At 51.3% G+C, this 25018-nt stretch overlaps 1 protein-coding gene across 15 annotated transcripts in view; it reads right to left on the minus strand.

Moving 5' to 3' along the window:
• The window catches only part of MICAL2 (microtubule associated monooxygenase, calponin and LIM domain containing 2), a 221932-nt gene that overhangs the window by 60584 nt on the left and 136330 nt on the right, over window positions 1–25018 (minus strand). For 10 of the 15 annotated variants that reach the window (XM_086677964.1, XM_086677963.1, XM_086677961.1 and 7 more), the window contains 4 exons: window positions 24539–24627; window positions 22726–22828; window positions 6327–6510; window positions 2219–2400 (listed from right to left, as the gene is read on the minus strand). In XM_086677964.1, the coding sequence (XP_086534090.1) occupies window positions 2219–2400; window positions 6327–6510; window positions 22726–22828; window positions 24539–24627 (558 nt within the window). Of the gene's footprint in view, window positions 1–2218; window positions 2401–6326; window positions 6511–18640; window positions 20024–22725; window positions 22829–24538; window positions 24628–25018 lie in introns of those variants that run through there. The other 5 variants (XM_086677958.1, XM_086677956.1, XM_025927894.2 and 2 more) reach the window with 3 other exon arrangements.

The raw sequence follows: 25018 nt of genomic DNA on the forward strand, positions 1-25018 counted from the left end.
AGTGTTCCTGCTGAGCCATGTTTTGCCACCATGCCCTCACCTGCCAGCCAGGGCTGTTGCACGAGACAGCCTCGCTCAAGACAGGGACTCCTGAATCCCTCGATGCCATCTATTTAACATGAGCTGGGGGCGCCTGGGTGGCGCAGTCGGTTAAGCGTCCGACTTCAGCCAGGTCACGATCTCGTGGTCTGTGGGTTTGAGCCCCGCATCAGGCTCTGGGCTGACGGCTCAGAGCCTGGAGCCTGTTTCCGATTCTGTGTCTCCCTCTCTCTCTGCCCCTCCCCCGTTCATGCTCTGTCTCTCTCTGTCCCAAAAATAAATAAACGTTGAAAAAAAAAAAAATAACATGAGCTGGACAATTTCTACAGAGTGAAGCATTAGGAAAAGTGGTACCAGATCTGAAACGTGCTACAAGCCAATACATTGTTTTGAATTATGAATATTATTATGAATAATAATTGTGTTTCCTTTCAAACTCTGGCTGCCAGAAAACTCAGAATCAAATTCATGATCCCACTAGAGCAACCGTTTAGGACTACAGCCTGCCTCGCTGGAGTCTCTAACTCCTAAACTGGTTTTGTTAACCTTGACCTTGGGGATTTATCTTTTATAGAGAGTGACATGTAATTTTGTATTATGTCTTTTTTATAACTTGCCTAAAATCCCCTGGCAACTGAGGAGAGAGGAGAAAATGGAGGGAGGGGATGAAAGGCAGGCAGGCTTCATGTCTATAAAGGAGGAGGCCGGAGCCCAGGGAGAGGAGACAGAGGCCACACATAACCAGACAGAGGCAGTCTGCAGTCAGCTGGGCACAGCACAGCTAGCACTCTGTCCCCTGCATATGCTTAGCCTTTTGGACGGCACCACAGTGGTTTTTAACAAATACGTCCTGATGACAATTTGTCTTATTTTATTTAAAAAAAACTTTTAAAAACTTAAAAGTTTTTTTTAATGTTTATTTTGGGGGGGGAGAGAGAGGGAGAGAGAGAGAGAGAGAGAGAGAGAGAGAGAGAGAGAGAGAGAGACCGAGCATAAGTGGGGGAGGGGCAGAGAGAGAGAAGGAGACACAGAATCTGAAGTAGGCTCCAGGTTCTGAGCTGTCAGCCCGGAGTCGGACGCAGGGCTTGAACTCACAAACTGAGAGATCACGACCTGAGCTGAAGTTGGACACTTAACCCACTGAGCCACCCAGGCGCCCCAATGTGCCCTTTTTTAAAAAGGCTCACAGGGGAGGGTAAATCCAGAACTTCCAGGAGGCTGGCCACAGCTCGGGTTTTCCTATGAAACCAAGCCTTGGGAGATTGTTTCTCGGTCCAGGCGGAAGTTCTGCTCTCGGCCACCAGAGGGGTGTGCAGGACAAGCTGAGTACCCGCTCTCCCAGGGCAGTGAAGCTGTTGGTGCCTCAGGTGGGAAGCTTCTGTGAGCCTGCTTCTTCCCAGCCCCAAGGTCACAAGTTACTGTTGACTGAATCAAAACATTCAATTCAAGGCCACCTTTATTAACACAAGCTGGGCTGCTAAAGGCAACGACTTTTTAGGGTGCGGAGGGCCCCAGCACGGAGCCACACCGATTACCAGCCGTGAGACCTAGGGAAAACACAGTGTGTTTGCTCACAGGTAAAATGGTGAGCTTACTGACCCCAGCGGGGTCGTCCTGAGAATGCCATGGGGCCATCCATGTTTGGGAAAACCAAACAGGTACTTAGTGAGAGTGTATTTATTCCTGTGCAGGTCAAGTTTTAGTGCATGCCACGTGTCCCAAGCACGGCTGATGGCCCTGTGCTGTCCCCAGGGGGCCCCAGGGAAGCTGTTGCCACCCAGATGGCTGTGGTCCATGCACTGAGCCACATCTTTCTCTAGTGGGGCTATGGAACGCCCTAAAGAGATATCAAAGAGGAAACTGCTCCAGGCGAGAGGGTGCCGGGGCCCCCCTTATCTCTGCCAGCCCGGGACACACCGCAGCCAGTCAGTCAGGCCCCTCTGCCATACACCCCACTTGAGATTCCAAAGCTTCTTATGGAGCAAGAGGCTGGGCCTGGGTCCAGTCCCCTCACCCCCACATATACCCTGGCCTCACTGCCTCTGAGCCTGAGGGCTGGGCCTACTGGTCCCTCATTCTCCGTGAGGAAACAGAGGCCGGGGGGGGGGGGTCTCCGCTCCCTCCCTGTGCCCCAGGATCAAGCAAGCCTGGCTCCCACCCAGGCGGGCTGTCTGCTCACCTTGAACAGCTTGGGGCTCCTCAGGGCGGTGTGGAGAGACTTCTCTGGTCGGGGCCTCCCTCAGGGAGCTGTGCCTGGTGAGGGGCTGCGGTAGGGGTGGGGGCTCTGGCCGCCGGGGCCTTTCCTCACGGGGCTCTGCACTGGAGGCCTCGCTGCCACTGCAGTCTGGCTCTGCCTCAGAGCTGGAGGAACAAGGGGAGACAGTGGGTAAGCGGAGGGCCCAATAGTTCACCCCCCAGGCCCACTGCATGTCCTGCCCATCAGTGCGGCCAACAGACCACGGGGCTCTGGGGGAAGACAGTGGTGTAGTTACCTCAGGCGTGGTTATCGCCCCCCGTCCCACCTTCATATGAAGTCCTAACCCCCTCATGCCTCAGAATGTGACTGCATGTAGATATAGGGTCTATAAAGAGGCAATTGAGTTCAAATGAGGTCATTAGGGTGGACCCTCATCCACTATGACTGATGTCCTTCAAGAAGAGATTTGGACACAGGCATAGATGGGAAACACCATGTGCACATGAAGCCAGCCGTCCTCAAACTGAGGAGAGGGCCCTGGAACAGACCATTCCCCCTCACGGCTCTCAGAAGGAACCAACAAGCCTGCCAACGCATTGATCTTGGATCTCTGGCGTCCAGAACTACGAGAGAGTACATCTCTGTTGTTTAAGCCGCCCTGGCTGTGGTACTTTCTGGGGCCCTAGCCAACAAATATAAGCACGGACCCAAGCAGGACGAAGCCCAGCAAATATATGCCGATGTGCTTGCACGAAGGTGGGTCTTCCTACGTTCAGGATCCTTGAGCAGGATTCCTTGGTTCTCCGGGGTAAGATGAGCTTATCATTTAGGACCTGAGCCTAAACCTTCAGGCATTTCAATGCTGCTTGTGTCCTGTGGGAATTGATGGGGGAAAGAGAGGACTAGTGGGTTGGAGGGAGAGTATTTTTCTGGGTCTTGAATGACTGGCAGGAATTCAAGAGGCAGAAAAGTAGAAGCAGGGTATCCTTAGGCAGCAGGGATAGCAAAAACACAGTCCCTACCCCCCATCCCCGCCCCCGCCTGGGGCTTGGGGGAGGCACAAACCTGTAGGGCTGTGAATTTAATGACCACTTGTATTTATGTATATAAGTCCAGCCTGTGTGTGTCCCTTGGGGCGCTGCTCCTTCTCCATCTGTGTGCCCTGGTGGACTCTCCAACCATCCTGGTGCCCAAGCATGCCGGTCATGGCAGCTCAGTGCTCTTCACAGATTAGTCCCAGAGGTGCAATGCAAAGTGAACCGTACCCATTGGAGGTCTACCTTGAGATCTTGGAACATGGGCATGGACGGATGGATGTGGGCTGAGGCCCTCAGCAGCTGAGAGTTCCACATGCGGATACAGCCTCTCTGGGGATGGTTGTAAATCCGCTGTAAGAGGGGCAGCAGTGGAGAGTGGTTGTTTGAGTTTCTGGTTCCAACCTTGCCTGGAGAGAGAACTACCTTTGGACTTCCCAGTTAAAGGAACCGAAGTATTTGCTTTGTTAATTAGGCTGGGCTGAGTTGGGTTTCTGCCTCTTACGATGGACATGGTCCAGTCTAATTGAGGCCCAGAAGGCTGTGAGAACTGGGGCAGGACCTTCCTTCTCACCTCAGTGATCACCAAGGGCACTCCAAGGCAGTGGCTCTCATGCAGACATGTGTCACAATCACCTGTGGGACTTACTAAAATGTATCTTCCTTTCAAGAGTCAGAAGACACCAGACCTCATGAATAGTTATCTACACTGCAGTATCCATTTTCTCTCCTCACATCCCTCCCACATCTACTCCAATCAGGTTTCTGATCCTCTTGTTGGAAAATCCAGAGGTCAATTCTCCATTCTCGTCCGAAACAGTGAGCCACCCCCTCCTTCTCGAAACTTCTCCTTTCTCCTCTCAGCTTCCACAACGCAGCCTCCGTTAGTTTCTCTCCTTCCTGTGGGTTTTGCCAGCCCCTTCTCTGCTTGCCCAGTGATTGTTCAAATGTCCTGGGGCTCTCCTCCAGGCTCAGCAATTCTTTATCTGTGAGAAGATATTCTTACTCCACAGGTAACTCATCGGCATCCTTGGTTTCATAGGCTCCATATGCCACTGGCCCCGAAATCATGGTCTTCAGCCCTGCCTCCCAGACACTTCTCTGTTCTCCTGCTTGCTTGATATCTGCATGAAGACTTCTGATAGACATCTCAACCCCCCCACTCCCCGACCAGGTCCAAAACAGAACTCTTTTCTCCACAAACCTGCATCTTCCCTGATATCTTCTCCTCCTCAAGGCTACTCTAGAAACAATGGCACCTTTCATCCAGTCCCTCAGATCAAAGTCTGGGAGCCACCCTTCAACTCTCTCTTACCCTCACATTCAGTCCATCAGCATATCTTCTCCTCTGCTCCTGACTGTGGCCCAAGTTTCTCATCTCCTACTGGAGCCACAGGCTCCCACCTGGCCTCCCTACATCTGCTCCTACCTATCTCTGCTCCATGCATTTTCCATACCAAGGCCTGCTGATCTTTGGATATTGGAAATAAGATGTCTCTTTCTGACTTAAGAGTTACCTAATGGCTTTCAATTAGACCTAGAATAAAATTTGAACTCCGTGCCCTGTCTTACTAAACCTTACTCCTGCCTTACTTTCGGGTATCGTACTCTCCTTCCCCTCATTGTATGCCAGCCACATCAGAAGACACTGGGCCACACTCACCCAGAGGTCTATGTGCTAGCGTCCCACTGCTTGGATGCCACTTCTCTCAGTCTTCACATGGTGGTCCCTTCTTGTCAACAATTCTCAGCTTGAATGTCACCTCCTCATGGAGGCTGTGGTAGATTGTTGGCAAAAAACAGTTGCAATCATCCCCCTCCTGGATCCACACCCTTTTTCAATGGACCTTTGTAGCTCCTCCCATAATGGTGGAGCCAATTTCCCTACCCCTTGAATCCTGGCTGGCCTTGTGACTTGCTGTGGCCATTTTAATGTGATAGGGGTAGCCAAGACCTCAAGAGACTTTGCACATTCTGCTTTCTCATGGGACAATGTGAATAAGCTTGGGCTGCCTGTTGGAGGAGGAAAGACCCATGGCCAACAGTCCCCTGGAACCCCAGCCGACAGTTAGCCATGCTCCAGAAGCAAGTGGGACCCTGCTGGCCCAAATTCACAAGGGAGCTCACTGAGACCAGAAGAACTGCAGGGCTGAGCCTGCTAGCTTACAAAATCCTAAGTGTAATAAACAGTGGTTGTTTGACGCCCCAACCTTTGGAGTGTTTCGTTATTCAGCATGATTGTGAGAATAGATAACTGATAGAAGAGACCTTTTCTGGCCACCTATTCTAAAGTAGCTGACAAGTCACTTTCTGTCATACATTCTTATTTTATCCTTCTAGCAGGAACATATGAGATATTTTTCCTGTTAACTATTTGCTTGTTTGCTGGCTGTCTACCCAATTTGAAAGAAAGCCCTGTGAGAGCAAGGCCTTTGTCTTATGTTGGTGACTGCTATGCCCTCAGAGTCTAGAACATAATGAACAATCAGTACATATTGCTGGTTGACCTCCTGAATGAATTCAGCATCCCGGGGAGGCCTGGAGTCTGCACTCCTAACGACCACTCTGCGTGGTTCTGGTATTGGTGGGAAGGATGGCATTCTGAGAAATACGCCTCTAGGGCAGCAGAGATTCACTTCTCATGCCTCTTCCAGTCCCCAGCCTAGCCTCCCCATCACCATGCATTGCCATCTTACATTTTACTGTGACGGTGACACCCACTCGGCACCCCGTGATGCAGCCATCATGACAATTGCCTTTTGGAGAGAAGACAGTGGGGCCAGAGCCTGTCCCTTCTCTGAGAAAATAGCAACTGCTAACACTTAACAGTGCTTATGATGTGCCAGGCATTATTCCATACACTTTCCATATATTAATTGTTAGATTCTTACAACTGTCCATGAGACAGGTGTTATAATTGTCCCCATTTTAGGGATGAGCACATAGAGGTATAGAGAGGCCACACTGCCAGTGAATGGAGAGAAGGCCAGCCTCTAAATGCTGTCCTCCTTGTCCAGTCCCTCTTCTGTCCCCAGCCTGCAGCAGCCTGAGCATACCTGCTGTCATCACTGTTGACCAGCACACACACAGCCATCATGTCTTGTCCAACTACGTCCTCCCCAGGGCTGATCCTCACTGAGGTCCACTCAGAAGGCAGGAGAGAGATGGCTCCACCTTCCACATCACTGGGCTCTGGCTCCAGAACACTCTTGGGCTTCTTGGGGGAGGTTGGCTCATCTGCTGGGAGGAGAAGAGGGTCTAGAGAGATGGCGTGAATAAACAGGCCCTGCAGGGTACCTGCTCCCCCGTCCAGAAGCTTGGGAACCCTGCTGGGGGCAGGGGGTAGGCAGGGCAGCAGGACTTACGTCTACTTGGACACTCCAAGACTGACCTTCTTGTCCTCTGTACCATCGTGGGATTCCCACCACTTAGCCCAGCAGGTGCCCCGGCATTTAGAGCACACCTTTGTGTATAGGGCATGAATGCACATATCTATCTCGCTTAATCCCACAGGAGGGTCCTGAAATGTTTGAAGGGCCCACCTCAGGCCCACCAGCCTCTGGACTGCTATTGTCAAAATCACAGTGTCCAACATGCTGCTGATCCCAGTGGCAACTTCTTAATTCTTGTCTTGACGTATCAGCAGCATTTGACGCAGCAAATCATTCCCTCCTTCTAGAAGCAGCTCTCCTCTCAGCTTTCAGGATAGCACAGCCTCGTTCCCTTCCCCTCACTGGCTGTCTCCTTCTCTCCTTGTTTCTGTGCTAGTTCCACCTTTTCCCCCTGACCTGGGGGATACTGGAAGGCTCCAGGGCTGTTTTTGAATCTCTTCTTTTACCTACACTCATGCCAGTGATAATCTCATCTGGTCTCCTGGGTTCAAATAACCCCAGATAACAATGACTCATACCTCCATTTATATTTCCAGCCTAGTCATTTCCCCTGAATCTAGACTTATATATCCCACTGCTTACTTGGCACCTCCAAGTGGATGTCTAGCAGACACATCAAGCTCATGTCCAAGTGGAGTTCTTCACCCCCACTGCTCCCCAGTCCTGCTTTCCCCCACAGCCCTCCCCATCTCGGTAGATGGCAACCTTGGCCTTCCAGCTGCTCAAGTCAAATGTTTTCGTGGCATCCTTGACGTCTCTTGTTCTTTCATTCTTCACTCAAGCTATCAGTGAATCCGGTTGGCTCTACCTTCAAAATATGTCAGGAATCCAGTCATCCATCACCACCTCCTCTGCTACCACCCTGGCCCTAGCCACCATTATCTCTTGCCTGGATTATAGAAACAGCCTCTGCAGGTCTCCCCACTTTCCCTCTCATCATGCACCCCCTTCAGTTTTCTTAAAACAGCCACCCAACTCACTGTTAAATATAAGATCATGCTCCCCTGTTCAATACCCTCCAGTGGACCCTGTGACCTCACCTCCCACTACTGCCCCACTGTCTCTGCTCTGACCATGTCCCCCCATCTTGGCCCCTTGCACCGATCTTGCCTCTTCCCAGGAGATGCTGTCCCTGGACAGCTTCCTGCAAGGCTTGCTCACTTACTGCTTCAAGTCTTTGGTCAGATGGCACCTTCTCCATGAGGCCTACCCTGTCATCCTATTTTAACTGCAAACATACCCTGAGCGTTCTCCATTCCTCTTTATTTTTATTCGCAACACGTCTCACCTTCTAATGATCTCTACAACTTTCTCATTCATTTTGCTTTATTATCTCTCTCTCATGACTAGAATATAGGCAGTGATCTTTGTCTGTTTGGTTTCTTGCTAGAATTGTAGCTGGTAAGGAGTAGATGCTCGATGAATACCTGTTGAATGATCAGTGAACCAATGACCAAAACAGGCAGCCTGAGGCCCAGCTCCATCTTGGCCATGAACTAGCTGGGCAACCCCTTCTCTGGTCTCAGTGGGGCAGATGTGCTTTCTCCTTTCTAAGGCCGACACCGCACTTGCACTTGGCTTCCTCCCCGCCCACCCCCTCCAGCGGTCATTACCTTCTCTTCCCTGTGTCCCAGACTTCTGTCTCGATTGGACCTTTTCCATCAGTATTTGCATGTGCTGGAGCCTCTCCCATTTTAAGAAAACTATTTTTAACCCAATTCCCATGCCCACCCCCCCTTGCCAACTCTTCTTCCTCTTCTCCCTTTCCAGCCAATCTTGGGAGAATTGGCTACACTCGCTTCTCCACTTGTTCACCTACTATCACCCAGCTTCTCAATCCCTGTAATCCTGCCCATGCCTCTGCCACTTCCCAAACTGCTTCAAAGTTCCCCCATGCCCTCCTTAGTGCTAAGTCCAATTCACAAGGCTTTGGGGTCCTCCTGCAGCCGCTGCCGCCCTCACCCCTCCCTGCTCTGGGGACACGTTCTCTCACTGCCTCCCTGGCTGCATCCAACCCCTAAGTGCTAGGTTCTTCATGCCTCCACCTGGGAGAGGTGAGCTACTCCATAACTGTGTTTACCATCTGTGAAGATAACTCAACACATTTTTTATTTTTATGTTTTGAAATATTATATAGGCCAATCAAAAACACGTGTGCAGGCAGATGCGGTCAGTGGGTTGTCAGTTGGCCACTCCTTGCATATGGACACGCTTGCCTGTGCACACACATGGGCACACCTCTGCACAGGTGTGGCCGTGGATGGGAGGCACAGGGGGAGTAGGGGTGAAATTGGATGCTTGGCTGTATCGTAGTAGCAGCAGTAATAATAGAGGCAGCTTACTTTTACTGAGCACTTTTATGGAGAACTATTTAAGTGTTTAACATGTATCAAGTCTATTAAACTTCACAGAGCCCTCTAAGACAAGTATTATTATCCCCATTTTGCTGCTGAAAAAAAAAGCAGGTGCACAGAGAGGTTAAGACACCGGCACATGGTCATGTATTTCATCAGAGGACAGGGACTAGTCTGCATGGCTGTGAGCAGAACAGAACCATGGACGCCAATGTGCGTGACCTTTATTCTGGGAGTTTGGGCTGGAGTATGTTCCCAGTTTTTTTCCCCTTCCCCACAACAGAGCCATGCTTTGTCCTGTGATTTTGCGGCCCTTCCTACTAGGGCAGGTAGGTGTGCTTCCCTGTCCAACTGACATGAGGCTTGGCTGGGACACTTGCTTTGGCCAGTGCAAATGAGCAGATGTGACGTGAGCAGTGGCTTCAAATGGCCTTGCTGTTTGGCTAGCCCACTCACATTCTTGCTAGTTTGCCATGAGAAGAGTTTGTCCCAGATGGCCGCTGCCCCTTCGGCTTAGGTCCCTGGCTGTGGGCACGTGAAACGAGCCTGGAGCCTGGCCCGACCAATCCCATGGGAGCTCAGGCCACCCTTAAACCTGCAGCCTGAAGCAGAGCCACTCAGCCAACCCACAGACCTGTGAGCAGGAAAAATAGATGTTACAAGCCCTTGAGATTTGGAAGTCTTGTTACGCAGAATTACCGTAGCAGAGACCTGACTGTCTACCTGGTTTCTATCTGAGTAGAGGTGCGTGTGCCAGAGCCAGAACCACAAATATTGTGGTTGACTATACATAGTCAACGGGTGCTACTTGGCCACCTCTGATCCAGACCTGTGCTCGGGGTTTGGAAGCCAATCGGCCACGCTCTCTCTGCCTTCAAGGTTCTTTTCCTGTCCCACAGGGGAGATAAGGCATATTCATACATAGTTGCATTACCAGGTAGACGGTCTGAGAGCAAGGCGGGACAAGGTGGAAGGGGAGGGAGATCGGACTTCCGTACAATAAACACTGGGTTTAAGGTACCATTTTGCTGGGTTAAGGACAAGTCGGTTCTGATCAGAGAAGAGAGAGGTGGTGCTCCATGGGATGGACGTCTGTGAACAAAAGCAATGTGGGAAAGTATTGCCATCTGCGTGGGAACAGAAAATAACCCTGTTTGGCTGGAGGGCAGGAGAGTACATAAAAGAAGCCAGTGGGAATGACTGCATGGACACTGAACCAGAAAGGGCCCTGAATGGCAAAATGAAGAGTAGATTTCATTCCAAGAGTAACCATTGAAGGGTCGGAAGCTGACTGGTATCACCAGACTGGCCTCAGAGAAAGATCGCTCTAATTACTGAGTGGAAGGTAGACTGGAGGACCCAACAGGAGGGGAGAGGGAGGCTAGGAAAGGGGCTATGATAACCTGGGGGAGAACGAAAGGCTGAGCATGCGCAGCCAGAAAAGAGGGGAGTGAGGTTGCCGAGAGCAGCCTGGGGGGATCAGGTAGCTGCAGGCAGTGGAGGCAAGCTGTGCCAGGCTGTGGTAACATCACCTGGGGGACCAGCCCAGACCTACAAGGAACGCTCCGGGGGTCTGCTTTTCTCCTTCCTCCTTCTAGAGAGTTTTGGCCTGGCCAGCAGGGCTGAGGGGTGGAACGGTGTAAGGCCTTAGGCTAGCTCCCTGAGCTTCTAGAGGGCTGGGGACATGGCTGACTGATGAGCCCTCAGGACAGCAGGGCTAGCATCTCTCACCACAGAGTCCAGATAACAGTGGAGGGGCTGGGAGCACTGGGAGGTGAGGATTTTGAAAAAAGGAAGCTGGAGATTCCTCTGATTACCACCTTATCCAGGTAAAAAGCCCCAAAGGTGGCTTCTGCCCTCCTTCTGCCCTCCTTCTGCCCTCCAAGGCCTGGGCCAAAGGCTCCAGCTGGGTCTCTGGGGTTCAGTGCTATGCCCAGGAGGAGACTGCTTCACTCAAGCTTCTACTTCTAGACCCCTCTCTCATTCCCTGACAACACCCATCTGCATGCACATACCAGTGGTCCTAGCTCGAGCCATCCTGGTACCAGCAATGGAAGTCATCAGCAATGGAAGGCAACAACGAAAGTAACACCAACTTATATTGAGTGCCATTATCAACATCCATCATCTCTAACATCCTGACGACTTGCAAGGATGGTGCTGTCACCTTCACTGCATGAGTGCAAGAACGTGGCACCCAGAAAAGAACTCAGCCAGGGCCCCCCAGTGAGTCAGCTGGATCAGTCGCCACGGGGACACGCAATGGCTGTGTCAGTGGCCAGCCCCAGGTGAGGGTCCAGCTGTGACCACCTGCTGCCTCCCCCAGGCCTGTCTGCAACTTGTCGTACGTTTTGCCTGAAGTTATGTATTCCCATAGGGAGAATCCAGGACTCCGGGGGGGCTGGAGGCTGCCAAGGAAGGAGGTGCACAGGGTGGGGGGTGAGAATGATCCACCAGCTCCCAGAGCAACTGCGCCTGGCCTCTTGGAGGAAAGCAGCTCTGCTCAGAGCTGAGCACTTCAGTCTCCTCCCAGTGCTCCAGCCAGACACCTGCTGCCTGGTGATAGAGGACACTCCAGCAGCAGAGCCAAGCTGTGTCTGTCCTCACACACCACCCCCAGCAGCCAAGTCCCAAGGCCTTTATCTGGCCAGACCCCAGCTACAGTGTCAGGGTGAGGACCCTTGGTTCTGCTGCTGAAATTGTTCCTGTTTTCTCCCCAAGACTGGAGACCCTTCCACGCTCCCCCAGAACCCAGGGAGATAGCAAAGCAACATGTTCTCCTGTGTATTGTTATTAAGTCCATTTTACAGATTAGGAAACTGAGGCTCACAGGCGTTATCTTCTTTGTCCAAAGTCACACAGCTCCTAACTGCCAGAGCTACTTCTGGCTCGGGGCTTGGCAAGACTCCCTCTGCTGTCTTGCGCACTGTTCTCTCTGAAGAACCAAGTTTAAAAAGAGCAACGAAACTAAGTTTATCAGGATCCAGTCAGGAAAACAGAACTCAAGCCAGAAAGTTCAACAGAGGAAAGTTACTACAGGAAACTAATGACGATGGTGTCAGATGAGCCGGAAAGCCAAGTGCAGATCGGGAGACAACCCAGAGACGAGCAATAGCAGGAAGCCACCTGCTGACGGGGCGGTGGGAGGAGACGGTGAGTCCAAAGGCCAGGGCCGCCAGGCAGTAGTGAGTACCACGGGGAAGACACAGTCACTGCCCGGGATGCAGAGAATTGGAGAAATACCCTGGCCTCTCCCTTCATCCCGCCCTCCACCTTCCCACTAGTGCACCCAATGGTCAGGCCTAACAGGAAGCCAGTTGCCAGGGAGCCTGGGAAATGTAGTTTGCAGGGATTACACCTGTTCACTACAGAGCAGAGCAGGGGAAGGGCAGGGAGGATGTCTCAGAGCAAACAGGCAAATGTCCAGGACACTAAGCATAGAGCGGTCTCCCCACCATCTCGTAAGGTGGACAGCGACGACTGAGGGGACACTGACAAGCCCCCAGCAGGATGGGGGAGGGGTTGGGAAGGGGCTTGTGTCAGGCTTTCCCTCCACTCACTGCCAGGGGATGGCACAGTTGTCTATGCCAGTACCAGGGTCCCTCACAGTGCATGTACCCTTAAAGGATAAAGGCACAGGTGCCTAAAGACGGTACAGCTGCCATCCAGGCTTCTGAGAGTGACACCTCAGGGTAGACTCCCAGGAATGCCAGTTCCCAAGGGTCTTCAGGGAATGGCAAAACTGATGGTGAGCCCTGGGCCTCGGGCGTGGCTGTCCCGCCCTCCCGTACTCTGGCCAGGCATCCCCAGGCCAAGTGTCTAAGCCTGTTTGTGCGCAGACGTGTGTACTCACAGGCCCACGCTCTGCTGCCCTCAACCAGGGTGGGGAGAACTACTCAAAGGGCCCCACCTGGCCTTGGGAGCAGCCTCTGTGCAGAGACCAGCCCGAGTAAACTAAAAGCCAGCTAGGGGGAGGGCTCAGGACTCCCCAGCTGTGGGTTCCATCCTCACGGCTCAGCAGAGCCGACCTGCTCCTGCGGTGGGGCCCTCTTGCCTGCACACGAGGTCAGATAGCAGGGGAGTGCCGCCTACGGACAGACCCGGAACCTGGTGTGAGCAGCAGGGTCTCCTCCATCAGGACCAGGAGGGGAGGGGGCCCGTGGTAACTTCCCAGCAGATCAGCGGGCCCCCACACAGCCAGCTTTTTCTCCTTTTCTTTTGCTAATAGCAGCAGATTTAGGGCCTTAGTCCTCAGACCTCCATTCTCTTCTTCCTCCTCCTCACGCCACGATGGGTGCCGTGTCAGGCCAGCTCTGCGCCTCCAACTTTGGGCACAGCCAGTACCCTACATGCAAGTTTCTCTGAATGACGTTGGGGGTGGAGAACTCTAAGTTTCTGGGTAGGAACCCTAACAGCAACCCAGGGATACAGGAAGGGAAACAGCCTTGGGGCCCACAGGCCTTCCGTCCAGCACACGCCCCATGGCCGGGTGGCAGGCCATCCCGGTGCGCCACAGCTCACCTCAGGGCAGATGGGAATGGCAGGCATGGCTGCCAGGCCTGGATGAAGTCCTCACAGCCCCAGGGACGTACCAGGCCTGGCTGGGCCTCATGCGGGTGGGAATGGGAGAAGTGAGAACTGATCTTCTGGCACTGCTAGGTCCCCCAAGGTTGAGAAGTTGGCTTCTTTGTCTGGGTGAGGTGTGTGTGAGGGGGGTTACCCCTCTTCCTTGGTCCCCCTGCTGCCTGCCCTCTTGTGGTCTCAATGAGAGACACTTGCAGGATGACTCGACTCAGGAGGTCAAAGGCACGTTGAGCAAACCACATGCCAGGCGCGGGGGCTGAGCCTTCCCCACCCCACCTCTTGTCTCAGACCTGCCACCTCAATTCCTGTATCAGAATGCCAGGAGAGGGAGACGATGTGTGTGGCTCCGTGGCCTGGGCCTTGACACCCAAGGGGATCTCGCTGGAGCCGCTTTCTGCTGCCAAACTCACACTGGCTCCCACCGGTCACCCAGTTCTGTGAGAGATGCTGTGTGAAGATCACCACCCGCCCCCCCCCCCCGCGAAAGGCAAGAATGCAAGTCGAACCTCCCCTCTCCCAATCAAAGGGCTCTGTGGACACAGCAGAACACACAATGTCACATGTCATTCTGAGCCATGAATCGATGCCAGCAAGACCTTCTCAAGCCCAAGACAGCAGCAGACTCTGCGGTCTGAGGTCCAGCCCAGAAGGTAGGGCTTTTATCTGTTCTGCAAAAACTTATCAAGGGTCCAGTATGCATCAAGCACTGTTCTACCAGTGGGAATTATAGGAGTATCCGAAAGAGACAGAGATCTCTGCCCTCCAGGAGCTTCTGTTCTGGCAAGGAAGGATCTATCAGCAATAACCATAATCAGTAAGTGAATTACATGATATGGTCATGGGTGATCATTTCTGTGAACACCCGACTAGTAAGTGGGGTGGGGGGGGAATCAGGACAGCTGGGGGTATGGATTGCAGTATTAATGAGAGACCTCCCTGGGAGGGAGACAAGGGAACAAAGAGCTAAATGAAGGGTGGGGTCAGCTGTACAGATACTAAAGGGTGTTCTGGGCAGAGGGAACAGCCAGTGCAAATGCTCTAAGACAGAACGTGCCTGGTGTTCAAGGAGGCCAGTGTGGCTGGGACACAGTATACAAGAGAGAGCAGGAGGAGAGGTCAGAAAACAGGGGCCAGACCATCCAGAGCCATCTGAGTCCATTACATGTACTGGTTTTTGCTCTGAGTGAGCTGGGAAGCCGCTGGAAAGTTCTGAGCAGAGGACAGATCTAAGCTCTGGAAGGATTACTCTAGGATTGTGTTGAAAATAGGTTGAGCAGAACCCAGGAGGCCGTGTTGGAGGCCACTGCAGTAACTCCAGAAGAGAGAACAGTGGCTGAGGCTGGGGAGGTAGCATGGGGATGTCGACAAGGGGACAGATTCTGGCTGGATGTGAGGCCAAGTGAAAGAGCCATCAAGAATGATTCCAAGCCTTTGAGCTAAGCAAGGGGAAAGATGGAACTGCTGTGCCCAGAGACTGAAGGCCAAGGGTAAAGTCTGTTCAGGGGAAGATTATGAGCGGGAGGTGGATATTTAGGTTGGAGACTCTTGGTAGAATCTAAGCAGAGATGTCAAGTAGGCAGCCAGAGCCAGGCTAGAGCCCAGCTCCCTTTTTGCGGAGACTCAGGAATTCACTAAGCCAAACCACAGTCTTGCTGGCAGGTGGCAGGGGAAAGAAGGGGGCTCCACAGCAGAGGCTGGGTTGTCTGAGGGAGGTGACCAGTTGCCTTCAAGAAGGCTGGGAGATCAGAACACTGGAGAAAAATAGAGGGTGCTGCCCAGGGTGAATGGAGACCTCTGTTGATTCTCCAACCTAAAGATGCCCCGTCCGGCACACTCTGAGCTCCAGCTGATACAGAATGCTCAAGAAAGTCTCTCTCGGGCCTTCCCTGCTGCGCAAAATCAGGAAGGTGCTTATCTAGAACTCAGCCAGAGAGTTCTTGCTGCCCTGAGAGCCCTGTTGGGCATGTTCACCGATTCTGCCGCCACAAAACCCTAAGCCAGGGGCATCGGTTCACAGGAGGGGCTTGTCCGATACCACTAGTCCATACAAAGCGCTGGAGTCAAGGCTGGGTCTTTGGCCAGCTCCAGGACCTCCCCAAGGGCCAAGGATCCCCTGAGAGCAGCATCTAATTCCTGGCCGGGGCCTGGTGACTCTCTGTTCCTTCACAGTTGAAGATGTTGCTCTAGCTCACCTGCCTAGCATCAGAGAGCTCCTTTAATGTCAAGGTTACCTTCAAGGTGGCCACAAGGAGGTGAAGAGCTAATGAGGGACTGCCCATGAGCTGCTTGGCCCCAAGCCCAGCAGGGAGGAAACGCGCAATCAATAACAGCTGGCCCTGGAGCAGTAAAAGCAGCAGTCACTTCTTTTACTTATTTAAGGGATTAAAGAAAAAGCTGTAAAAGTGAATGAGTTCACAGAAATAAAGGAGAACAGCCCACCCACTCTGCCTGACCCACTTGCTCTACTTTATATTCAGGTTACGGGGAGATTGGTTTCTTTGGCTGGATCATTTCTTTAGGATAAATTCCCTGGGGTAGGATTACTGCGCCAAAAGGTCAGAGTTCTTTTATGGATCTTAATAATTGTTGCCATATTGCTTTCTAGAAAAGACGGTCCTCGTTTACTTTTTACCCAAGACTATTTTTTTTTTTGCTTACAATCTACACCACTTTCTTCTTTAGTAATTCAGTGGGAATGAGGTAATTCACATTCCTTTGAATGTAATTTTTATAAATGCTTGCTCTTTCTTTTTTAGCATTTACCTTTTAAGTTTCCTGGAGTGAGAATTGTCTATTCATGGCCTTTGCACATTTATCATTGGTCTTTTATCAACAAATATTAACTGATCACCTACACTGTGCAAGGTACTTGGGAACACCTCCTTTGCATCAACTTTTTAAGTGCCACAGCAATGAACTCCTTCATTATACACCTAATTCACATTTTCCCTCAGTCTGACTGCCTATTGAATATTTTCATTTTTACTGTTAATTTTTAAAATGTTTACGGTCAAATTTGTGTCGTGTTTCTCAAGGTTCTAAAGCTTAGAAAGTCACCATTAAAAAATTAAAAAGAAAAAAAACAAACTAAAATTTAAGGGGTACCTGGGTGGCTCAGTCAGTTGGGCGTCTGACTTTGGCTCAGGTCATGATCTCGCAGTGTTGAGTTCAAGCCCCATGTCAGGCTCTGTGCTGACAGCTCAGAGCCTGGAGCCTGCTTCGGGTTCTGTGTCTTCCTCTCTCTGTTCCTCCCCCGCTCACAGTCTGTCTCTCTCTCTCTCTCTCTCATAAATAAATATTAAAAATTAAAAAAAAAAAACAAAATAAGGCTTAGAAAGTTATCATTCCACAATCTAATCAATTCTTGATTCTAACATTTAATTCTATTATTTTACCTTTTTTAAATTTTAAGTCTTTAATCCAGTGTTTCTGGATTAAGAATATTCTACCCGACATGTATGTAGAATGTATCATGCAAAACAAAAAACCCATCCCAGACAAACAAAAACTCATTTCAGATAGGTATGGGAAAGCCCACTTCAACAAAGTTAATTAAGCTTCTTTACTGGAGGACCCCTCAGACACTTTACCATGTTAGTAAGTCTCATGGATCTCCAAGGTTTCGGAGGACCAGCATGACTGCTATAAACCATTTCTCAAACTGTGTGACTGTGGAGCTCCTGATTCACAAAGCCCTTCTTGGAACTAGTGTTCCCTTGACACACTTTGGAAAATGTTGCTTTAACCCCACTTTAAGTTAAAAAAAAAAAAAAAGGCAAAACTGTAAAGTTCCATGAGAATGAGGACTTTTGTCTACCTCACCCCTTGTGATATTTCCAGCACACCGTAGATACTCAGTAAATGTTAGTTAAGTAAACAAGTGAGTGTATGTACAAATAAAACAAATCAAATCTAGTGCACGAGACCGAGATACATATAATCCACGATACAGGGAGGGGCAGGGACTTTGTGTGGCTCACTGTCGCCTCCCTAGGACCTAGATATGTCCAGGGTATGATGCGCGTTCAACAAATACTTGAATGGATGAATACATAAAGGAATGAGTCACTTGCCCACCCTAGCTCCTGACCTGAGTCCCTGACACCCTTTCTTCCATGGAAGAGAAAGAATATCTCACCTGGGTAAGAGTACATGACCCTGGGCAGCTCAGAAGGCAGTTCTGGGAGCCAGCAGCTGAGCTCAGAGGCCCAGAGCCCCAGAAATGCCCCTTCGGTGGAGGCTCATACCAGCGTCAGAAGCCCACCTACATCCAGCCTGGTGACGGCTGGCATCCCAACCTCGGGAGGTTGAGGACCAGACTTCCTTGGTGTGGTCCAGACTAGCCAAGTGAGACTCTGAATCCTTCCCGTACGGGGAGGCCAGCCTGGAATTGGGTCAGAGCCTGCCATGGGTTCTGTCCTCGGAATGGATCTGCAGGCAGAGCTTTGCAGCCTAAGACACTGAGGGACCTGAGCCTCTGGGGACAGGGGAGGTCTCTTGGGATCACAAAACGGCTCTCCATCTGGATAAGCATACTTGCCATGTTCGCTGCTGTTCTGAAACCAGTGTCTGCTCCTTCCTCCTTACCTCTCACCTCTCACTCGGCTGGGCCAGCATAAGACTTGCAAGAGTGACCTTTGTCACATAGGAGCCTCACTTAGAGAAAGTTTCCTAAGGAAAGCTCTCCTACTGGTCCATGGTTTGGATGGGGGGACACAGGCGCGACGAGCTGTTAAGACAATCTGTTTCCAACGGCTGACGTGACACCGACCCTCACCCAGCTGTGCCCAGCATCTGCACAGAAAAGTACCATGAGCTTTCAAGAAAGAGACGCCAAAGCCTGGCCCAGGAGCGTTGGTGACATTTTCCAAATATTACCCCTGGGTAATATTTCCTTTGAGAGTGCCCAGCGCAGCCCCAGAGAGTCCCGTGTCACCACAGATGCAGGTCCCGCCAGCGGTTTAGGGAAGACGGATCCCCCTAAACCAGCCCCGTGTTTGAGGTTGGAGCAGCTTCCACGGCAAAGAAGAGAGGAAACAATGAGCTTTATAAAGAACCATATTTATTTTTCATTTACAGCATCAAATACCATAAATAAAGCTAAACAATGTTTGCCGTGTGCAAAATACAGGGTTCCGTGTGGCACTGTAAATGACTACCAAAGGTCACAAACATGCGCTGCGATGAGATGGGGGCGGGGGTGGGGGTGGCTAGCTAAAGAGAAGGCCGAGAGGGAAGAAGGGCCCCCTCTGGTTGACATTTTATAAAGGGAGGGAGACTCTGCAAGAGAAGACAAGACAAGAGCAATGACTTCGTACTGGCTGGAATCTGCACCGATGCGGTGAGCAGCGCAGCATGCGGGGCTGTGCAGACAGGCCGAGAGGTCAGCGTGGCTCGGGGCCGCATGCAGGACAGACACCACCTGCAGCCTGAGCCCCTGAGGCCTGGCCCACAACAGCTCCACCGTACTTGGCACGGTGTTTCTCTTTAAAAGCACTTCGAATGTCCTGCTGCTGCAGGCAATGAGGCGGCAGGGGTGGGGGAGGGGTGGGAAATGTGTTTTGAGCAGAGCCCCGGGGGCGTGGACACGGGCTGCTTCAGGCTTGGGCTGAACGGAGTCATTTCTCAAAGCCACCCCTGGCCTGTGACAATGATTGCTCTAAGCGAAGCTTCTGCATCATCTGGGGCTTTCTGAGCCAAGGACAATAAGAGGAGCCACAGCAAAGCCCTTGTGTCTGAAGCGCAGGCTGCAGCAGGGAAGGGATTTGCTAGGAAAATTGTGATTGTGTGCTCGAAACACAGAGCATGGGTCAGGCTTGTGATGAAGCCTGGGAGCATTTTTTTTTTTTTTTTCTCTCCTTCTTTTTCTTTTCTTTTTTTTTTTTTTTTTTTTACATCCTTCCAGAAAGGGTCACCCATGGTTTTGATCAATAATCTTTATACTAGAATCAATTTAGGACACTTGTACGCATGTACTTTTTCAGAGGCTGCTAGATAAAAGAGTTCTTTTCAAAGGTGAAGAGCCCTCTCTGCTGTGTGGTGTCACAGTTGGGGTCACTGTCCCAGGGAGGTAAGTGGCTTCGCAATGGGAAAGGCACGCATGCAGGCCGTACAGGGAGCCGGAGGGAGGCGGGGTATGTCCCAGGTGTAGACCGGGCAGCCGGCTCAGAGGTGAAAAGAATGAAGAATGGCTTCCGAGCGGAGCACCACCCCACGCTGTTAACCCACCATGCCATGGAAGGAGTCCATTAGTATGCGAGACGTTCACAGCACAACCAGTAAGTACCACGGCGGGGAGGACGGGGCGCGGAAAGCGGGTTAGGCATTAGTACCACTCTCTGAAAATCGGCAAGAAAACCAGTCACCTCAGAGCAGAAGTGTGTCAGCCAAGAAGTGGGTGTAGCACTGGAAGGCTGAAACGAACTGATGGCCACAGTGTAAGGTTGGAAAGAGAGAGACAGAAAGGAGAATTTAGTCTGGGGGACAAAGGAAAAAGGCTGATAACATGAAAGGCACAGGAATTGAAGATGAGGCAACCATTAATAAAAAGGGGACGTCCCCGAACAAATCGTTGCTTGCTTTGGTCAGGTGAACCTTTCTGGTAGTGACCGCCTCTTTCTCTGCAAGAGAGGATCCGTGCCCCTCTGCTCTCCACTCAGGGCTACGCGCATCCTCGGGAACCCCCTCCCCCCCATATCTCTTGGCCCCAGTTTTACTCCAGTGTCTCATACTCATTCTCGAATATGCTGGGGAGGCCGAGAGGCATGTGCCTCCTGGGATCCACCATGGGTCTCGGTGCTGCCCACCAGGAAGGTTCAAAGCCTCAGAACGTACAAACATCTCAGGTTTCTGACAGGCACACCCTGTATCACCAGAGTAATTCAAACCAGTCTCTTCATGGCCGTAAAGGACACTCTGAGAGATGCTCACTCGGGCTCCGTGGAGCATTCCGCAAAGCGTCTCGGCCCACCCTGAGCCGAAGACAATAGCAATGACACGGCTGCGCATGTGTTCACATCACGACCTCAAGAATTTCCTTTCGGAATCAAACAAAGAATGAAGCAAAAGTTCCTCCCACCACGCGGAATAGTAAAACCCCAGCAAAAATTTGGAAAAACACAACACGAGTCATCAGACTGAGAACAGTTCCAACAAGGACAGAGGTGCCAGTGCCTGTGGACTTGGTCACAGCCGTGCCCCTGTGTTATCCAAGAACTTCAGGGAAGTGTTTGTAGAAATGCCTCTCCCCTTCCTCCTGCTGTATAGAAACCTATCATCGCAAAGCACTCACGAGCCCTGGCTTCTAACTCACGACAGGTTCCGTCCTTACTTCATCGAGAGGAGACCTCTAGTGTAACAAGGCACAGAGCCAGCTCCGGCCTGGCAAATGTACACATCCTGAGCACGCTGGTGGGCCTCTCCCAGCAGCCTCTCCATTGTTCCACTAGACCCAGCAGTGGTCATGTCCAGGCAGAGTGGGGGGGGGTGGGGGGGGTGGGGAGCAGAGGCCTCCTCCGGAAGCCCAGAGTGAAGACCACAGGTAGGCCCCATGCCTGTGTTTGCCCTTAATAGGGCATATTTCCTTTGTATCAGTCAACAAAGAGCTTCTACCCCCAGCCTCCCCTGCTAGTCAAGACACAGGAGGTCAGACACATTCCTTTGCTAGGACAGTGTGGAAACAAATGGTTTCGGGCTGTTTTGACCAAATATGCACGGCAGCCGAGCGGCTAAGCAGCCAGGATGTCTGTAAGCAGTGCTCATGGGGCAGATCTCGCGTCCCAGAAATAATACCCTGAGGTGCTAACAAACGCCCTCAGTCCCAAAGGACGTGATAGGAGAGGGCAGATTCCTTCCTCAGCCTGACCATTATAGACCCTGAGTGGCCTTGGCTCAGTCTGCAGCCTGGGCTGAGGACCTGATAGGGAGTCCCAGGGGTCATGACCCCAGGCATCAATGCCACCAACCGACATAGCTCCTCTTCGACATTGCATCAGCTTGATGGAGCTCCGCATGGTCAGGGGCCAAGGGGCTTCCCGCGCAGTGCTCGTTAGTGGGAAGGGATGATGGAGGTTTGTCGCAATCTGCTTGAAACCCCATGGCTCTAAGGCATTTGGCTGTGATTTGGTAGGAGGGGAAAAACCCTTCAGCTCCTATCGTACATCAAAATAAGGCAGCAAAAACACTTTCCGACCCTCCGGGAGGACAGATAACAGCCAACGACACACTGCCACGTGCTTTTGCAGGCCGTAGGCTCAATTCCACTCTGATCTACTCCTTGCTTCTAAACTGATCATGCTTTCGTGTTGCAAAACACTGTCCCCTGTTGACAAGTGGCATTAGGGGACGTACATCTAAAAGCACTGGTCAGGAGGCAGCATACTCACTTCTGCTTCTATAAAAGCCCAAATCGTTAATGTTGCAGGCAGTGACTACGGCAGCTGACTGCAAGGTAGAAAGGGTTTGTAATATCAGTTAAAAACTTCAAACCGTGTTTAGAAAAATTGACACTCATAGCAAAAAAAAAAAAAAAAGCTTTCTCTTGGCTTATTAAAAGTTAAAAATTGAAATGTAAACCTAGAAATGTGGCTCGCTTTGGTATAAAAGGAGGACAAAGCTATAAAAAACATCCTTCATGTCGTGCTGGCCCCAGCACCAGGAGCAGATGCTCGCCCTGACAAAGACAGGCGCAGGTGGCCAGCGGGAAACTCTTTGGCTTTGAGCGAACTGGTTATTAAAGAATGCTAGGCTTCCTGGCCAGGGCCTTGCTAACTGCAAACACACTGCCGTCTAAGGTGGAAATGTTAGGGCACTTCGGGGGTGGCTGGCATTTCAGTGGAGCTTCACCGGGAAGCATCTGAGCACCCAGTTGCGGATGGTCTCGAGGGACTCCTCAGACTCCCGGTACATGGAAGCCAGGACCTCGGAGAACACCCAGAGGAGCGGGAGCCCGACGCTCAGGAGCTCGTAAGTGTAGCAGTAGTTGTAAGCATTGTCCCTGAAATGAAGGCCGGCTGCACGCAGGAGTCCCCGAATCCAGTTAAGCAGGCTCTGGGGAATGTGAAGCAGGCCCCATGGCAACCTGAGAGGCCAGCTTAGCGCCTTCCTAAAGAAGGAATTGGTGATACCTGGAGGGCTGCCTTCAGGCGTGCCAATGGCAGCGGCCGCGCAAGAACTTTCCACAGGAGTGTCCCGCCGAGGGGCCTCTTGCTCTCTCCACGTTCCCTCCTCCTGAGAGGGAGCAAAGGGAGGGCATTTAGGCCATGATTCTCACCAAGGACCCCTCCCATGAAGCAGACGAAGAGAGCCAACACAAACTGACGATGGCAGACCCTGCATTTTGCAACCAGCCCCCTCTCCCCCGCCAATAACCTCAGCCCCCAGGCATGGCTGAAGGGGGGCTAAATATGGGCATCACTTTCTTGGGGCCGAGGTGACCAAGGGGTTCACAGTCCTTCAAAACACACATGTTCTTTACTTTTTAAAAAATGTTTATTTATTTGAGAGAGAGCGAGGGAGCAAGCAGGGGAGGGGCAGAAAGAGAGGGAGAGAGAGAATCCCAAGCAGGCTCTGCACTGTCAGCGCAGAGCCGGACTTGGGGCTTGATCTCATGAACCATGAAATCATGACCTGACCTGAGCTGAAATCAAGAGTCAGTCGCTTAACTGACTGAGCCACCTGGGTGCCTTAAAACACACGTGTCCTTTGAAAAAAAAACAAAAAAACAAAAAACAACTGTTGGGCGCCTGGGTGGCTCCAGTCAGTTAAGCGTCCGACGTCCGCTCAGGTCATGATTTCACAGTTTGTGAGTTCAAGTCCCGCATCGGAGCCTGGAGCCTGCTTTGGATTCTGTGTCTGCCTCTCTTTCTGTCCCTCTCCACTCGTACTCTGTCTCTCTCTCAAAAATAAACATTAAAAGAAAACAATGTACACATGTCCTTTGACTCAGAAATCCTATCTGTCATGATCTATTCTAAGTAAATAATTTGAAATAGGGACAAAGACATGCATACAAAGATGCCTGTTGTAAAAATAATTATAAGGTAAAAATATGACACAGGATAAACCTCATTAAATAAATTATCAACCATCTTTTACAGGCATCCAAAATGAGGCTTCAGAAGAATTTTTAATGTTTGGGGAATGGCTCTTGATATACTGCGAATATATAAAAAGAAGGATATAAAAGCGTAGTGATACGATTCCAGCTAGGTTAAGATACATTCACAGAGGGAAAAGTCTGGAAGGAAATGTCACAAAATGTTAGTTATGGGTTTCTCAGGACAGGGTGGTGATGAATGATTTAATTTTCCTTGTCTGCATACGTTCATTTATTTCCCCATTTTTCTAAACTGAGCCTACAGTACTTGTGTAATCAGAACAGGGCTGTAAGTTGTGGGTCCTTGCTGGAGGTGGGTGGCCAATCAGGCGGTAGAGAAGGTATTTGCTAAGAGCTGCCAAAGGGGGCGCTATCACAAACTGTCCAAATATGTAGCAGGCTGTCACTTCGTGGACATCCGAGAGCCTGGGGGGAAAACTTAGGGAAAGGTAGTCTCCACAGAAGGCATCCCTGCATAGAACACTCTGAGGTCCCGAGGGACCCAAGCCAGGGGTGGGGGGAGGGGGACCCTGTAGTCTTCACATGGCTGGGTATATAGTCTCAGCCCAGTACCTGGGAAGGCTCTTCCAAGCTCCTCGGGAGAAGCTGGCACCGCCGCTCACCTGGGAGCTGGCCTCTAGAATGGGGTAAGCCCAGAGGCCTGCTGAACAGGCTAAGGAAGAGGGACCCTCCACACTGCACAGCACAGACTCTCGTGTTTACCTGTGGGTCTCAGTTCCTCCAAAGCCAGAAACGTTGGCCTAACTTGGAAGAACCCTCGCAAATGAGCTCCTGTCCAGGGGCCTGCCCTGTTTCAGCAGCGCTTTCAAGACAAAACATACCTCTCTTTGCTGCTTCAACTCTGCCCGTCTCTTCCTCTGCTGACTGTTGGCTTTACAGTGAATGAAATGAGACTTGCAGAAAAACTTGCCTGTAAAAGAAACACACACAGGCACACACAGGTTTTCTCCTGTAAATAAGAGCTGCAGCAGACACAAGCCAAGGTCAGAAAATACCAATAATAGGAGCAAGCCTAGGAAACCTTAAACTTGGGAAGCAGTTTCTATCACTTGTCTTAAAGCAGCAGCACTGAGATGAGAACACTTTGTTGCCTCAGAGGCAGGCTGTAGCAAGGTGGGGAGAGGGGTGCAGGGATGCTGGGGATGGGGCTGAAACCCTCAGACACTCCCCAAACCAAACTGAGGCCAAGTCCCTTCCCAAGGCTGGTTGCAAGACTGCAAAACGGACAGCTTTGAGTATCACTACTGTTTCCAGTTCCTGGTCCTTCCTGGGGCCCCCTGGGAGTGGGAAAGGCTTGGAGC

The sequence above is a fragment of the Puma concolor genome, chromosome D1 (assembly GCF_028749965.1).
Source record: "Puma concolor isolate L17-30 chromosome D1, mPumCon1.1.hap2, whole genome shotgun sequence".
In the NCBI taxonomy this organism is placed as follows: domain Eukaryota; kingdom Metazoa; phylum Chordata; class Mammalia; order Carnivora; family Felidae; genus Puma; species Puma concolor.